Source organism: Anabrus simplex, chromosome 7 (genome assembly GCF_040414725.1).
Source record: "Anabrus simplex isolate iqAnaSimp1 chromosome 7, ASM4041472v1, whole genome shotgun sequence".
NCBI classification, from domain to species: domain Eukaryota; kingdom Metazoa; phylum Arthropoda; class Insecta; order Orthoptera; family Tettigoniidae; genus Anabrus; species Anabrus simplex.
Window position 1 is genome coordinate 234,197,594 of NC_090271.1, and position 16,474 is coordinate 234,214,067.

Sequence of the window (16,474 nt, forward strand, 5' to 3'; positions counted from 1 at the left end):
AGGTTGATCATTTCTCTCCATAACCAATACTTCACTTTTTCCTGACTGAATCTTAGGCCTACCCTTTACCTGTTATTGTCCATGCATTGATCTGCTCCTGAAGTTCATCCTTGGAATCTCCCTATATACAGATGTCATCCGCAAATAGCAAGACTTTCATTTTGTTGTCACCAACGTTTTGACATACTTGTTGCTGAATCTCATTCATCACAGTAATGAAGAGAAGTGACAGAACTTCACCTTGTCTTAGGCCCATAGTTATTCTAAGGGGTTCCGCCATTCCTGGTGGTGTTTTCACGCGACTACTGATGTCTTCATTCTCAGTTCTTTTTAACTGTTCTACCCTCAGAAAAAAAATGATTGGGAATTATATTCTCTATAACTTTTGTTATGTAGTGTTTATTGATGGGACCACTAATAGCATACACATTTGAGAATGAAACTTTCAGCCTTCCTCTAACTACCATTTCCCTAAGCATGAATAAAATTCATAGCCTAAACAGTGAACAACATTTGAAACAAATAATAGTAAAAATGGAGGATATCATAGGTAATGAATACAACATGAAAATAAAGACGACAAAGACGAAAGTTATCGTCTGCGATAAAAAAGCAGACTCATGTAAATATTGGTGGGCAACAAAACACTGGAAAATGTTAAAGAATTTAAATATCACAGAAGAAAAATTACCAAAGATAGAAGAAGCAAGAAATAAATCAAAAGTAGAATTTTACAAGCCAAATTAGCATTTTACAGACAGAAATGTTTATTCACTACAAATTCCATTAATCTTAAAACAAGAAAAAGATTACTGAAAGCGTATGTTTGGAGCATTGCCCTCTATGATTGCAAAACGTGGACAATTGGAAAAGAAAAAAGAAGGTTAAATTCTTTTGAACTATGGTGCTATAGAAGAATGCTAAAGATTAGCTGGACAGAAAAAATAACAATGCTGAAGTATTTAAGGTGGAGGAAAATTATACCTTATGGAAAAGTATAAAGAGGAGGAGGAGGAGGACTAGACTGATAGGACATATTCTGAGTCATGATAGCCTGTTGAAAACTGTATTGGAGGGAATGGGATGAAGGCAAGAGATGTCGAGGAAGACCACGCCTACAATATGCACAGCAAATCATGTCTGATGTAGGATGCAGAAGCTATGACGAGATGAAGAGGAAAGCTATGAATAGAGGTGACTGGAGAACTGCCGCAGACCAACCAATGGATTGAATACTTAAGAAGAAGACATTAGTTCCTTATTCTCCGACTTCACACATCAATTTTCATTAAATTCCATTCAGCCATTTTCTCGCAATGTGTGTATACATACATGGCGGAAAATTGAAATTTAAAACTGCGCTGTAGTCTATATGGTTTATATTGTATAAGACATCATGAGACAGAATGGCTGTGATAATTTTTTCCTCTATTTGTCAACAAACAATGTGACCTGTGCACTGAAAACTGCATTTCGAACTCTGCGTGGAGTAGGCAGAAGTAGGTGCGGAAATGTTTTGTCCTGTCTTTCAACTTGCAATGATATAATGAATTGTGTGGATTACTAAACTGTGCTCAGTGCGCTCGGCCTAACCATTAGATAACCACTGCTTCCCCCCCACCCCCCCATCCTCTTGACCACCCTCCTCCCATTAACAAATTAACAAAGTAGAATGCCCATTCGCCACCAAAGACCACTGCCATTTTTATTCTATCCTCCACTGACAAAGGCTGGACCTTTCCTTTGTGTGTCTATTTGTGCTTACATGGTACGCTGCTGCTCTCCATCGATTTCCTATACCTACATATACTGTATTTTACTCCTATTAGCCTTCTTGTCTGAGCATCTCTTTGCTATATAGTTCCTTAATAGATCTTCTTAATGTGCCAAGGATCAGGTTAATAAAAGAGAAATCTGCATTGTTTTGCAGTCTTAACTTTTAATGGTGTTTTAAGGGTGTCAAGTACATATAATCTAGTATTATGATTACACAGTCCTAGAAAAGTGAAACAGCATTTATGTTACAATCATTTTATCCAGTAAGCACCAAATATTCCTGACTGAGAGAACAATGAGTGAAATACAGTAATGTTACTGTATTAAAAAAAGCCAATCATATGCTATCAGAGCTCACACATACACAGGCTTTATTGGACAAGTCTTAAACCATTATGAATTAATAAGTGATATATCCAAACCAATATAAATTAATAAGTGATACATCTGACTTATAATTAATACTCTTCCGCCTTTTCAGGAGTAGAATCTGCTACCACACTCAAGATAAAGCACCAATTTGTATGTAAGTGAAGTTATGTTGTCCTATTTGTTTACAATGAATTACTCCAGCTGACTTACCATGTAGCATCCCACTAATAGATGAGTTATCCAGGATTAAACGAACCTAAGAACTGGTTAAATAGTTAAAGACCCAGTTAATAACATGAGGTTCTATGAATATTTAAGATTTAATATTTTACGTAAAACTTGTGAAGTTGAAACTGTTTTCGTTTTTGTTTAATTTGTTAGTACACCAATTAAAAACGAAGCAGTTAAATTCATATATTTACTAAGTTAATCAATTACTCTCAGAATTAGCTAAAATTTAATAATATTAAATTTAACCCCAGTCTACATTTACATCAAGACAAAAACTATCTCAAATGACTGGGGAAATGAATAGATGTACTTATATTTACTACAATATAATTGGAACTTTATACAGGTAGCTTTCTCTCTGCCAATAATTCATTGCTAGTTTCAATAAGATAGTCAGTGCACACTAGGAGTGCTAGAAAGATAATTATTTATATTTACAACCACAGAAGAACAGACCATCTATTATTTATGCTTTAGCAGTTGTTGCAACACACTTCTTGAAGTAGTTTATAAAGGCCATATTCTCTTATTACTGTACATAGAGAACGTTAGCAGCAAAGAGGACATTTTGTGTACAGAAACGTAAAAGATTGACTGATCACTACAGTTAAGTTTCTTGATGTCTCCTTAAGTTGTTTTCTTCCCCCTGAAAATAAAAACTATTATTTAGAAACAACATACAAGATTATACACACTGTCTGATCAACAAATAACAGTGGTAACATAATCAGCTGGAGTTTGTACACTTGTTTCACATTCGACACATAACTCAGTAACATATAAAGATACACTAAAATATAGCTCGATGTGGGAAAATGGGGTTACAGAAAGGAGAGGATAAAGAGATACTATCATTCAAAAAGACAAGGGCATTATATACATTTTCATACACTGCCATTTTTGCAGACAATAGTTGGGCTCTCACACCATTTCAGTTCTTAGCACCCAAACGAGTACATCACTGTCTCAGCTCCCTCTTCCCGTACTGGTTCTGTACTTGATTTTAGTCATTGCTTATTTCTTCCCTTTTCATTATATACATGTAACTGCCTAGTACGCCTCATTTTGGTGCTGCCATTGGTTTTTGGGGTTTCCTTATAACCGCATAACCTTTGGTGGTGCTATTTGAGGATCCAACCAGCCTCTGGGCTGATGACCTAACAGACACAGACAGAGAAGAAGAAGAAAAAAAAAAAAAAAAAAAGAAAAGAAAAAAAAACAAAACACACTGAAATGCTACGCATCCATTTCCCCAATATGTCTTCAAATACAGTATAACTTAAATGCTCCCTCACCTTACCTATCTTTCATTATTATGAGGGCATATAAAAAAGTAAGTTACACTAGTCGCCGCGAGAGCACGCTTTGTGTCGTGACCGTAGCCAATGCGGAGCAAGCTACAGTAACTGCTGACATATCCAATAGGAAGGTTGGTGTGGTATCCCGTCGTGTTGTGTGTGCAGAGCGAGCTAGGCTCAATGGCGCATCAACTGGATGTTCACTCCAAACTGGAGGTGCGTGCAATGATCAGATTTCTATGGGATAAATGGCTCAATTGCATGGACATACATTGTGAAATCACTGCTGTATATGGGGAGCGTGCAATTTCTCGCCTAGGTATTGTAAAGTGGTATAAGCAATTTGACGCCGGATGTACGGATCTCACAGACGAATATTGCGAAGACAGGTCTGCAACGTCCAGTACCGTTGCAAATGTTGACCATGGGGATGGGATCATTCGAAAGAATCGGAGCATAACACTGCAGGAAACTGCCAGCATGCTGAACATTTCGTATGGCAGTGTGTTCTCCATTGTTCACCAGCACCTTGAATTTTGTAAACTGTGACAAAGATGAGTCCCACATCTGCTTACCGATTTTCACAAGGGACGTTTCCAATCGTCACTGGCATTTTTCCAATGGTATTCTGTGGAGGGCAATGAGTTTCTACAGCGAATCATCACAGGGGATGAAACGTGTGTCCACCACTTCACCTCTGAAGCAAAGAGAACATTGATGGAATGGGTGCACATCACATCCCCACCATGAACGACGGTCAAGGTCCAACTTTCCACAGGAAAGGTAATGGTGACAATGTTCTTTGACATGGAGGGTGTGTGCACATGAAATTTATGCCGAAAGGCACGACAATCACCTCAGCGTCGTATTGTCAAATGTTGAACCAGATGCGCAAAGGAATTAAAGAAAAGCGGCGGGGAAAATTGAGCGCCAATGTGATTTTGTTGCACGATAACGAAACACCTGACACGGCCTGCTAAACGTTCGAACTGCTGCAGGGATTCAAATGAGAGGTATGGCAACATCCTTCCACACAGTCCAGATGTAGTGCCATGCGATTATCAAGTGTTCGGTAAGCTGAAAAAGGATCTGGGTGGACGACGATTCTAAAACGATGAAGAGGTGAAAGCAGCTGTCCCCAGGTGTTTACATAGCGCTGGAGGTGATTTCTACGCATCCAGAATCGAAAAGTTGGTTGACCGTTCTGAGAAATGTTTACAGTCGCTTGGGAACTGTGTGGAAAAGTGAATTTACATTGTATGTTGTCACAGCCGCGTTGCCTATGTGTAGGTGGTTTCATAAATGGCCATAACTTGGAAATGTAACTTACTTTTTGATTCACCCTCATTTGATACTGTATTAATGGATGCGTAAGTCAAGAAACCAGGCTGGACTAAGAAAACGAATTGTTTGTTTTTAATTAATTCAGTTAGATTTTGCGTAGAAGAGTGGAATGCCAAAATTGGAACTTAAAAATCTCCATTAGCTTGCGAGACATGAAAATATAAGTTTTAGGTAGGAGACAGAGTAACATCACTGTTGCCTTATGACAAGATATCACATGCCACTTCTGTCTGTCTATGAGTGTTTCTCAGTGTCAGCCCATTCTTTGGAAAGAATAATAATGTCCAGAAAAATGAAGCCTTATCAATTTGAACCAATGTGCACAACATCTAGACTAAGAAGCGAACTACCGGCATCTGATATTTCTGAAAGATAGGGAAAGAACGCCTGGTGTAAGCACAGTAATAATCATTAAATTAATGTTGTAAGGGTCCACCTTTCAATACTATATATGAATGGATGAAAACCATAACGGTACAAGTGACATTTAAAAAAAAAATGAGTTAAGTGCAGGATGTAACTCCGGGAGGATGTATCTTTTCACCAGCAAAGAGATAAAAGTGATAACGGTAATATTCTGCGCTCTAGTGATGGATGGTATAACTACAAATAGCATGCTTTATATGAGTGTTAAGATGTTTAAATGCCTTTTTCTCTAAATGACCAAAATGCTACTTATACCGTTATGGTTTTCATCCATTCATATATACTATATATGTAATATTTTGATTTACATTAACTAGGATCTAGTTTCGGCCTGGGCTGGCCATCTTCAGCCTTAATATAAAACATCTAATAACTAAACAAATGTACATACACACAATGTCAATTTAGCGCAGTCATAGAACTTTTTTTAACACGTTTTCTATTCTGTCTCAGGTGTTCGGCTTTATATTTAATCAACAGTTCATAGTCACGCTCTCTGAAATGTGTAGAGCATACAAAACTATGTCGGGTTGCTGAGAAATTAGCACAACTAACTTTTTATAGCTAAGTGTAATATCTCTCTGGAGATTTTTTTGATTGAGGAATCTATTAAAACATCACCTTCCTCCTTCAATGTTTTCAAAGTGCTTGGGTGGTTGCAACCATACACAACACATGATGATTATGTTTGTTGTTTAAAGGGGCCTATCATCTAGGTCATCAGTCCCTAATGGTTCAAAATAAGACGAAATGCAATGACAATTTAAAAGTTCAAAATTTATCTACTGACCAGAATTCAAAACATGATGATGAAGAATGAATGGATGAATATGAATTTAAAACAATCAGTGGATCCGACCCACAATGTTCCACATTCCCAGAAACTATCTTAAAACAATAGTATTACTGACCAAGGGACTGTGTCCAAAGCACAATCCTGAATCGATGGGGCTTGTTGTCTAAAAGGGTCCGAAATCCAGGTTAACGGCCCCTCATGATGGTACTTATCGGTAGTAAAGTAGAACCATGGTATTTCTCATGCAGCGGTACTAATCAAAAGTCATAGACTCACAGTGTTCCACGCATTATGGTACAAGTAATATACGTCGCACAGGTAACGCAAACCCATGGTGTTTCTCACCTAGGTGTACTAATCACGGGCAACGCCGACCCACAGTGTTGCTCATATAGTGGTACTAATCACAGGCAACGTCCAAACCCGTGGTGTTTCTCACATAATGGTACTAATAACAGGCAATGTAAGCCCGTGCACATATAGTGGTACTAATCACAGTTTCTGTAAACCCATAGTTAACCAGTCTCTGCTGCTTCTAATCACAAACCTATTGTGTACTTAACATGGAGGTACTACTTCCAAGTAAAGGTGACTGATGGTGTTAATCATAAGTAGTCTCATGGTTCTTAATCATACCTTGATCACCTCTTGTAGTCGCCTCTTACGACAGGAGGGGATACCGTGGGTGTATTCTTTGCCTGTGTCCCCAACCCACAGGGGTTGTGTGTTTGGTCCACAAGGGCTATTTTATTTCGCTCAAGTGCACTGGCAAGACGGTTAGGACCCCCCTATCCGCCACCTGGGACACACCATGTGGGAGTATTACCTCTCGCCCTGCTACGCCAGCATAGTAGTTTCATGGCATACACAACATAGTAAACTATGTTTTCACTTAAGTATCGATTACAATAGTTAAATATGCCGAACCAACAGTTGCACTGCCTGATTCTGCTATATCTACTAACAGCGCACAGAGGCGGCTCTCCAACAATAAGGCCAATCGGTCAAGTACTGCGGCCGTTTTCTGCTTGTATCTCCTGAACAATATGAAATAATGCAATAGGGTTTTCAGCATGCTGATTAAAATTTAATCTTACATTCAATGAGTTAAGAAAATTAAATTCCAAAATAAGTTGCCTGGGCTGTATTAGACTTATTTTTAATATGCAAAACTGTCATAGTTTTTATTGTACTTGTTACATCTTGTCCACAAAATGCTGAATTCAGATAAACCAAATCACTTTCTTATTTAAATTCCACTCATCAAATCTTACAGTACACAATCCTATGAATGCTCTTTTGCAGTCTCCGTTGTCATGTAGTGCATTTCTCCACCGCCAACAGAACTTCTCTTAAGAAATTTAAGGGGGTTATTGCGTGATCCATCAAACTGACACATGAGACGACTGCGGTAAGAACGTGCGAGTGAATGGTCAAGTGAATTTCAAAGAATAATACTCATTTCACTACTGCTTTTTAACAATCTTCATCTCTGTATTTGTTGAAACTATTATCGTAACTACATAGTAAGGCTCATTCCCAGATACTAGAACAGATACACAAGCTGCTGCTGTGCTTCAGAGAAGAGAGCGGGAGGGAGGGGAAGTAGGGTGTATGATGGGGACAGGTACAGGACTCGCGCAAGATGGTCCTTGTCTCTTACAGCCAATATCCACAGTTCATTTATTAAACAGCTGTAACTGCACACACAGTACAAGAACACACTGTAATTAAGACACACTTGTCAGTCAAGGAATGCATCAGATCGTTTCTCCTCTCACCTGTTGGTCGCAGTAACGTTCTTGATTATTTAACATACTCGAAGATTCAACGCTGCTGCCCCACGATTGTGTATTCCTTCACTTACAACACAATAACAATTATTAAATTAATGTCGTAACGGTCCACCTTTCAATACTATAAAATGGAATATTTTGAATTACATTAACTAGGGACTAGTTTTGGCCTGGGCTGGCCATCTTCAGCCTTAATGTAAAACATGTAATAACTAAACAAATGTACAAACACACAATTGACATAAAACAAATTAACAAATATACAACTGACATTGAAAACTGGGATGAAATTATGAGTAAATTTGAAAAATAAATTAGGCTCTAAATTCTTAGCATCTTGAGTATGATCATCATCCAGACTCTTTCATGTACTAATATTCATAAAACTGTTAGTTCCATCACTGCTAATCATTACAATTTCAATAGTAATACAGGAACTGGTAAATGTTGATGCTGTAGTCACTCACCAAATCTACTTGAGTGGTGTTAGCAAGTCACTAGACGCCACTGTAAACAACCACCAGCTGACACAGAACTGCTAGATGGAGTTTCAACTTCAATCAACATAATAAAATTCACAATCCATTAAGATTCTTCACACCCCCAAATTCACAAACGAGCAGCGTACAAGAGCATGGTATACCGAGCCTTCAGTGTTCCAATGTCTAAGAGAGACCTCAAAAATGAGTTGAACACTATCCATGATATAGCTAAATCCAATGGATACAACAGTTTCTTTATTGAAAAAATAATCAATAAATATAAATATCGCCCCTCTACCACTTTGAAAAAAGATAAACAAAACAACTCCTCCCTTTTAAAATTTACCTTCAATGAAGAAATTTCCAAAAGTCACCAACATCTTTAAAAAGCACGATGTAAAAATAGTTTTCAAAACCAAAAATAGGAACGCACAAGTCTTACTTAATGCCACATCAAGTTCAATAGTTATTCAAAATCAGGAGTTTACAGGATTATTTGCAACAGTTGTAATTCTTCTTACGTTGGACTGACCGGGAGGAATTTTAATATAAGGTACTCAGAACACGTCAATGCCCTGAAGTACAATGAATTTTCAGCTGTAGGACAGCATATGCATGACTATAATCACAAATTCACAGACATAAAACAAGATATGGAAATTCTCAAAATCATCAACAAAGGGCCCCTCCTTAATTTTACTGAAAGCTGCTTCATACATATAGATCAATATTTCTAGCCGAATCATAATCTTAATGACATTTCAGAAAAGCCAAATATAGTTTTTGACCTTCTAATTCCCATTTTTAGAAACGTCCAACCAACAAGTCATAATTCAGTTTTTCATAATATTCACAGCACCTTTCCTCAGCAGCCATCCTTTTCCCCACATCCTTCAGCCCTGCCTTAATTCCTCCCTTCTTCCCTTGTTTTGAAGAACTCAGTTATGGTTATTAGAAATTACAACCACTGCAACCATACAGTGTGATACTCAATTTATGAAGAGTAATACTGATGGGAGACATACCATATAAATTCATCTCACCTCATTCCCGATTCGGTATCAAGAAACAGGAATACATACACCTATAAAGTAGTAGGTTTTATGATTGGAGCTAAAGGCACAATAACAGGTAGATTTGCACAATCTTGGAAGCTGCTGTGTGGGATCGACGCCCTGGCGCGTTACTTTTTTGTGGTCATTTAGCGGAGCCCATTAAAAATGAGAAGTCCCATCTCAACATCATTCTTGTCATAATACCAGCCCGGCTAACCTCAATTTTACAGCCACTAGAAGTCTCAGTGAAAAATCCGTTCAAAGAACTTCGCCAATTTTATGAGGAATGGATGGCATCGGTTCCTCCGAACTGAGAAAAAGGGGCAACATTAAGAAGAGACTTGGCATCGAACAATTGTGCTCTTGGATTCTTCGAACTTGGAATCTGATCATGGAAGATACTGTTGCGAAGAACTTCAAGAAGACCGGAATATCTACTGCGGTGGATGACATCATGTGGGATGATGCAGTGGATAACCCCGCTGATGAAGATTATCTGTGTACCAGTAAGTCTTCTGAAGAAGCCTGTATAAAGGACAGGTATGCCAATTTCATTTACACATCTTGATTTGCACTCTTTTTATGCCTGATATTTTTAATGCAATGTTTGTGTTCCTAGAGTTAACCCAAGATCAAGTTCACTAGTATCGCCACCGCTTTTAAACTTGACCACGGCACAGTTTGAATTACAAGTAATCATATTCATATTGATCCGTATTGACAATATATAACTTGAGAAAAATATACAGTTTTAACCACTTAATCAATACATGACACTACAATCTGAAAAGATTATTTATGAAAACATAGTGGACATGCTTTGGCTCTTGGAGCCAACATGAGCACTATAAACATTTAAATAAGATTATACGAACATTAAAATACAGATGTGAGGAATGATTTTAACATTAATACAATTGAGAGAAAGATGTAATGATATTTAAGAATAATCAAAACAAAATATAGTTAATTCATGAAAAGTTCATAGAATCACCACAAGATGGCAAAATATACATTATAAAGTTCAAAGACATCAAAGCACAATATAAAGGAGAACTCCACACTTGAAGGTTGTATGATGCTGCAGGGCATCATGTAATAATCTCGCTGCCGAGAAGTGGGTAGGTGTAAAGTTGTTGCATCAAATGTGGCATCCTTTTGTCTTAACTTCTTCATATGTTCCATTATATCATTTGCCTATATGTAAAATATTAATAGGTTTAAAGATATTTCTTATAAGTCTGACTCATTGGCTGAATGGTCAGCGTTGAGGCCTTCAGTTCATAGGGTTCCAGGTTCGATTCCTGGCCGGGTTGGGGATTTTAATCGCCTCTGATTAATTCTTCTGGCCCAGGGACTGGGTGTTTGTCCCAACACTTTCCTCTTCATATTCAGACAAAACACTCCCACTACCAACCACCACAGAAACACATAATAGTGATTACATCCCTCCATATAGAGTTGGCATCAGGAACGGGGTCCGGCCGTAAAAGAGGGCCAAATGTACATGTGCGACACAGTTCGCACCCGCAACCCCACAGATGTGGGTAAAAAGCGGTAGAAAAAGAAGAAAAAGAAAGATATTGTTTATAAAATGGAATGGTGATGCACATAAAACAAAATGAGCAGACCTATGCCAGGTATGACATTTTATGGCCTGATGATAGGCAGGGCCGTGTGACCATGAGCCAATCTCAGAGAAGACAGATAACACAAATTAGGATCCCTCAAGCATTACAGGAAAGAGTGAAGAACTAGACCTCATGGAAAGATGATAAAGTAGTAATCCTGGGGCTCATCAAGATCAAATGGAAAGGTAAAGGTACGAAGAAGTTGAGAAAACAGTATACACTACACTGGCGGGGTAACGATAAAGAAGTGAGGAATGGAGTTGGATTCATCACAGCTTATTTTCATTAGACCTTCTGAAGTGATTTAATGAATTAGATAAGATGGTTGATGCATCACCAACCTTACCAAGTGTATCTCAAGGAGCTCCTAACTCCTCGGAAATGTACTCGAACAATAGTGCACAGCGATGATAAAAAGAGAGCCAAAATTGTAGAACACAAAATTTGAAAAAGGAGAACTGCCAGTTGATGGTCCTACTCAGCAAGTCTATAGAATGAACAACTGCTTACACAGGAAAAAAAAGTTTAGATCAGAGTGAAGTATAGGTTGTCATGTTAGTACAAACACTTCATTTTCATAAATATTAAATCTTAATGTGGCATCATTCAGCCTGTATCTGTTTAATATCTTGATTTCTTAGTGTTTTTAGGGATTTAATCTTTAACTCAAGAAGTCTGACTCATTGGCTGAATGGTCAGCATTGAGGTCTTCAGTTCTGAGAGTTCCGGATGCAAAGATCGGAACAGACAGGATTAGATATGAGGAGATGGGACCACGCAGGTAGTATGGTAGGAGGAACACCGAAGGAGAACTTTCCCCGACTTCAGTATGAGAAGTTAAGAAATTAGGTGAAACAGGATGCTGGGATTAAGACATCTCTACTAGACAGAGTCAGCATGTCCAGAATACAATGGTTCAGACACCTCTCTGAGTTTTAAGGACCTCGATAAGGTGCCATAATAATTTTAATGAAAGAGAAACACAAGAAGGGCCAATATTGTTGCACAAAGTGCAAGAAAGAGTAGCTGTGCAGCACTGTTCAACACATTTTAAAGGAAAAGCGAAGGAAAGCAGAGAGTGAACAATAATGGTTCTCATCGCCATGCACGAAATGTTCCACGAAAGAATTGTAAAACTGAATTAGATGACTTCAACAAAGGTGTGATTCAACAAAATGTAAATGAATTCCTTTTAGTGCATGGCCAATGTCAAATGCTGGGAACTTCATTACCAGAGCTAAAAGACAAAATTGGTTTCAAAGGTGGGAAGTCAACCCTTAACAAAGTGACTGAAGTATTAGGTTTTAGGTGGAAGAAATTGTTAACGGAAATATTTTGACACAAAAACATGACATTAAAGAAAAAGAGACTGACCTATCTGAGAACAATAAAACAGTACCAGAAAGACAAACGAACAAAAGAATATATGGACAAAACCTATGTACACTCTTCCCATATAATCATCCGATCGTTCAAATGCTAGTTTACATATTCTGATGTTGAGAGGCCAATATGGCATCATCATACACACCAGGAGCTAACAAGGTTTTGTCAAGAACGAACTGTGAACTTTTAAATCTAGGCAGAAGAGGTTTTGTCGTTTCCTTTTTTTTTTCTCCAATTTGCTTTACGTCGCACCGACACAGACAGGTCGTATGGCGATGATGGGATAGGAAAGGGCTAAGAGTGGAAAGGAAGGTACAGCCCCAGTATTTGCCTGGTGTCAAAATGGGAAACCATGGAAAACCATCTTCAGGGCTGCCCACAATGGGGTTCGAACTCACTATCTCCTGAATGCAAGCTCACAGCTGCGTGCCCCTAACCACATGGCCAACTCGCTCGATGGCAGAACAGTGGTGACTATGATGACGCAACGAATTATGAAACTTATGAGAAGTGGATAAAAGAAATGTTGATCCCCAATCTCATTTCTTAGTCTGTAGTTGTTAAAAAACTGAACCAAGCTGCAACTTCCTCACGATAAGTTTTCCTCGCTTACAGAAAATAATGTATCGTTTAATCAAAAGATGCTCAAACCAAAACTCTATCAACTTACCAAATTTAGGAAAAGTAGAAATAAAATGTAAAAATTTAATGGACCATGCTCACAGTACTTTTTAGATCACCTAATCCAATTGAGATGATTTGGGCAATATTTTTTTTCTAGTGGCTTTAAGTCGCACTGACACAGATAGGTCTTATGGCGACGATGGGATAGGAAAGGCCTAGGAGTAGGAAGGAAGCGGCCATGGCCTTAATTAAGGTACAGCTCAAGCATTCGCCTGGTGTAACAATGGGAAACCATCTTCAGTGCTGCCGACAGTGGGATTCAAACCCACTATCTCCTGGATGCAAGCTCACAGCTGTGTGCCCCTAACCGCACGGCTAACTTGCCTGGTTGGGCAACTTTATCTAACACTACTTTCAAAACAGATGACTGCAGTAAGCTAGTAAAAGAACAAGTTGCAGAGAGGATTGGTTATCAAGATGTAACAAAGTTGAGGATGAACCAGTATTGATGAGCTGTGAAGAAGACGATGGTGATGTTGCAGAAAGACAGTAAAGAGGGAATGAGCAGCATGGAGCCTTTTTAACAGTAAGTAGTTGTAAGCATATGTATTTACTTGGAACATTAGTATCGCCCCCAGCCCACAAGTTAGTAGTTCCCCTAGAGCAACACAAGCTTTCCCAGCTTGACTACTCGCCACTACCCTGCTGAGCAACAATGGGCGATCGAGCACCTTGGAAGCCGTACTTTACACCATGGCTGCCATACTATTTTGAGGAGTCATTTCAGTTTTAGAAGCACCCTGTATACAGTAGATTTAATCCTGGAAAGGGTCTTTTAAAACAGGTCAGACCAAGGAGATTTTTTGCTAGTTGCTTTACGTCGCACTGACACAGATAGGTCTTATGGCGACGATGGGACAGGGAAAGGCTAGGAGTGGGAAGGAAGCGGCCGTGGCCTTAATTAAGCATTTGCCTTGTGTGAAAATGGGAAACCACGGAAAACCATTTTCAGGGCTGCCGACAGTGGGGTTCGAACCTACTATCTCCCGATTACTGGATACTGGCCGCACTTAAGCGACTGCAGCTATCGAGCTCGGTAGACCAAGAAGATATCTGACCGTTCGTCAGAAAGAGAGGTACAGGTACAAAAAACACTGGCTATATAAGGATCTTGGAAAAATCTGTCGCTAACAGAAATGGTGTTTAGAATTTGCTGTAAACAGAGTGGTCTTAAAAGTTAATATTAAAAGACAATGATACTTGCCAATTCATTCTTCATGGAATTGTACAAAAGTCTCCAGTGTGGCTGGGATTTGGCCACGGTATGGAATTTTGTATTTACAGACAGCCGTGGCAGCCAAACACCTCAAAGTGACATAATTGACAAGATGTACATTGTTCAGCGGGTTGACAGCCACAAAGAGAGCAGGACAGTCTCCAGCACGATTGGGCTGGTCCAAGTGGGCACCATGTTCTAGTAGCAGCTGCACCAGCTAATAAAAGAATAAACCATCAATTACACCAAGAAACTCCATTTCATATTCTCCTTCCAAGCTAACAAATGTACAGTCATTCAAAAAGGGAATGAGTCCTGGTGGCGGGTTTACACGAGGACCTTTCAGCAGTGTCAGGGATTGTACGCATATATTATGAGGTTACTCTATTCTTGTCTCTGGGCTCAAAAACTAAACAAGTCAAAAAGTAAATATGTGCCCTGAGACTTAACGTGACAACTCTACAAATAAACATTCACACAAATCGGTATCGAGTCTGCCAACCCTTGTGCTCTATAATCACTTGAAGTAGAATCAGCACAGAAACAGTGAGGCTCAGTTCTTCCCAAAGGTTAAGCACCAATGCCCACAGCTTTACCATTGGCCTCGGGTGATGCGGTGTTCCCACCCTCTTGAGTGGACCCCAAACATTGTCAATGAGGTTCAGGTCAGCACTAATAATAATGAATATTATTGGTTTCATGTCCTACTAACTACTTTTATGGTTTTTGGAGACGGTGAGGTACCGGAATTTTGTCCCTCAGGAGTTCTTTAACATGACAGTAAATCTACCGACACTAAGCACCTTCAAATACCACTGGACTGGACAGGGATCAAACCCACCAACCTGAGCTCAGAATGTCAGTGGTCAATACAAATCCGGGGTCAAGGTATCACTTTGATCCTTGCCTGAGAAGCAAATCATTGCTGAACTGCCTTTGAGGTATGAACTGGATGATTATCCTCCTGCAAGCCAACACGCTGTCTTTCGGAATAAATTTTGTCCAATGCTAGAATAAACCAGAGACTCAAAAGCTATTTGTAAACCTGGGTGTTCATAGTTTCCGGCACCGTGTGAGGTAAACTAAGCTAAGGTAATAATAATGTTATTTGCTTTACATCCCACTAACTACTTTTACGATTTTTGAAGACGCCGAGGTGCCAGAATTTAATCCTGCAGGAGTTCTTTTATGTGCCAGTAAATCTACTAACGCGAGGCTGACGTATTTGAGCACCTTCAAATACCACCGGACTAAGCCAGGATTGAGCCTGTCACTTTGGAGTCAGAAGGCCAGTGCCTCAACCGTCTGAGACACTCAGCCCAGCACTAAGCTGAAGTGACCACTTCTGTGAGAGGTAGCAATGTACAGTACTTAGCATCATACCTGGTGTTTGGTTCATGATGGTATACGACAAACTATCCTACATCTAGGATAAGGGAAAATGTGACTTCATTTCTGAACAAAACATCTTCCCAAGCCAAGTTCAGGATTCCTGTGGAATATGGGAAGCAATCAATTATTTCGTCCTCAGACAAATGGACCTTCCTAGAGGTGATGTCATTTTGGAGTCCCCGCATCCACAATTCAATTATGTGCAGTCTGCACCGCACCTTGAAATCACACGGGCAGGGACAAAATATACTTACAGATGTAAATACACACAGTTCCACTCGTTAACAGTTCTGCATTTCCTTAGAATATAGTTTTCCCTAAATACAATTTTGTTGAGTACTTGCAGTTCAGATGAGGTTTCAACCATCCGCATCTTGAAATCACACGGGCAGGGACAAAATATACTTCCAGATGTAAATACACACAGTTCCACTCGTTAACAGTTCTGCATTTCCTTAGAATATAGATTTCCCTAAATACAATTTTGTTGAGTACTTGCAGTTCAGATGAGGTTTCAACCATTTACTTCAATAATTGAGAATAGACCAAGGTTCACATGTTACATAGTATTGGGTGGCAAATGCAAGGT

The 16,474-nt window shown here is 39.1% G+C and overlaps 2 protein-coding genes across 2 annotated transcripts in view; one reads left to right on the forward strand and one right to left on the reverse strand.

Annotated features, from left to right (window-relative positions):
- Positions 1-16,474, forward strand: part of LOC136877511 (luciferin sulfotransferase) — a 243,989-nt gene that overhangs the window by 79,155 nt on the left and 148,360 nt on the right. The gene's annotated exons all lie outside the window — the stretch shown is intronic.
- Positions 1,920-16,474, reverse strand: part of m-cup (mann-cup) — a 51,632-nt gene continuing 37,077 nt past the window's right edge. Inside the window, exons 5-6 of the mRNA XM_067151618.2 lie at positions 14,482-14,710; positions 1,920-3,025 (exon numbers count right to left, since the gene is read on the reverse strand). Of these exons, the coding sequence (XP_067007719.2) occupies positions 14,486-14,710 (225 nt within the window). The 3' untranslated portion in view covers positions 1,920-3,025; positions 14,482-14,485. The remainder of the gene's footprint in view (positions 3,026-14,481; positions 14,711-16,474) is intronic.